The sequence below is a fragment of the Buceros rhinoceros genome, unplaced genomic scaffold, assembly GCF_000710305.1.
Source record: "Buceros rhinoceros silvestris isolate BGI_N320 unplaced genomic scaffold, ASM71030v1 scaffold24054, whole genome shotgun sequence".
In the NCBI taxonomy this organism is placed as follows: domain Eukaryota; kingdom Metazoa; phylum Chordata; class Aves; order Bucerotiformes; family Bucerotidae; genus Buceros; species Buceros rhinoceros.
Window position 1 is genome coordinate 33,461 of NW_010407998.1, and position 551 is coordinate 34,011.

General features: G+C 53.5%; 1 protein-coding gene across 1 annotated transcript in view; it reads right to left on the minus strand.

Annotated features, from left to right (window-relative positions):
- The window catches only part of UBN1 (ubinuclein 1), a 19,161-nt gene that overhangs the window by 4,796 nt on the left and 13,814 nt on the right, over window positions 1-551 (minus strand). Inside the window, exon 13 of the mRNA XM_010134730.1 lies at window positions 5-505. Coding sequence (XP_010133032.1) covers window positions 5-505 — 501 coding nt within the window. The remainder of the gene's footprint in view (window positions 1-4; window positions 506-551) is intronic.

Below are 551 nucleotides of genomic sequence, written 5' to 3' on the forward strand. Positions count from 1 at the left end.
AATGCTCCTTGTAGTTAGAGTTCTCTGTCTTCTTGTCTTGAGAAGACTGGCCCAACGCCAGGGCCTGCTCAGCCAGGAAATTTAGAGGAGACTGAAGGGAGCCAGCGGATGCTGTAGGGGAAGGGTTGGACTTCAGAAATGTCCTCTTCTCCTCTGAGGATGCAAGAGTCGGGATCTTCTCTGGGAGAGCTTTTGGAGCTCCAGAAAGAGTGAAGTCAGGGCTCCCTCCTGCTCTGCTGTTCAGCACAGCCAGTTCCTTAGAGACTGCTTCGAGGGAAGATGTGGGATTATGAATTAAGTCCTCATCCAAGGAGTCATCCTTGAAAGCAGCAGGAGTGCCAGCGCTGCTGGCTGCTGGGGCTGTCCCAAGGGCCAAGAGTTCTCTGCTCTGGGCACTGATGGCCCCAGCTCCTCCCTGGGACTCTGAAGACAGAGCTAAGGTGCTGCTTGAGTGCAGTGAAGGAACAGAAACCGGCATCTTTTTATCTGGCTTGCAGGAGGATTCCTGGAACAAAACGACAACAGAAGGCAGGTCAGCCCACAGGTAGCAT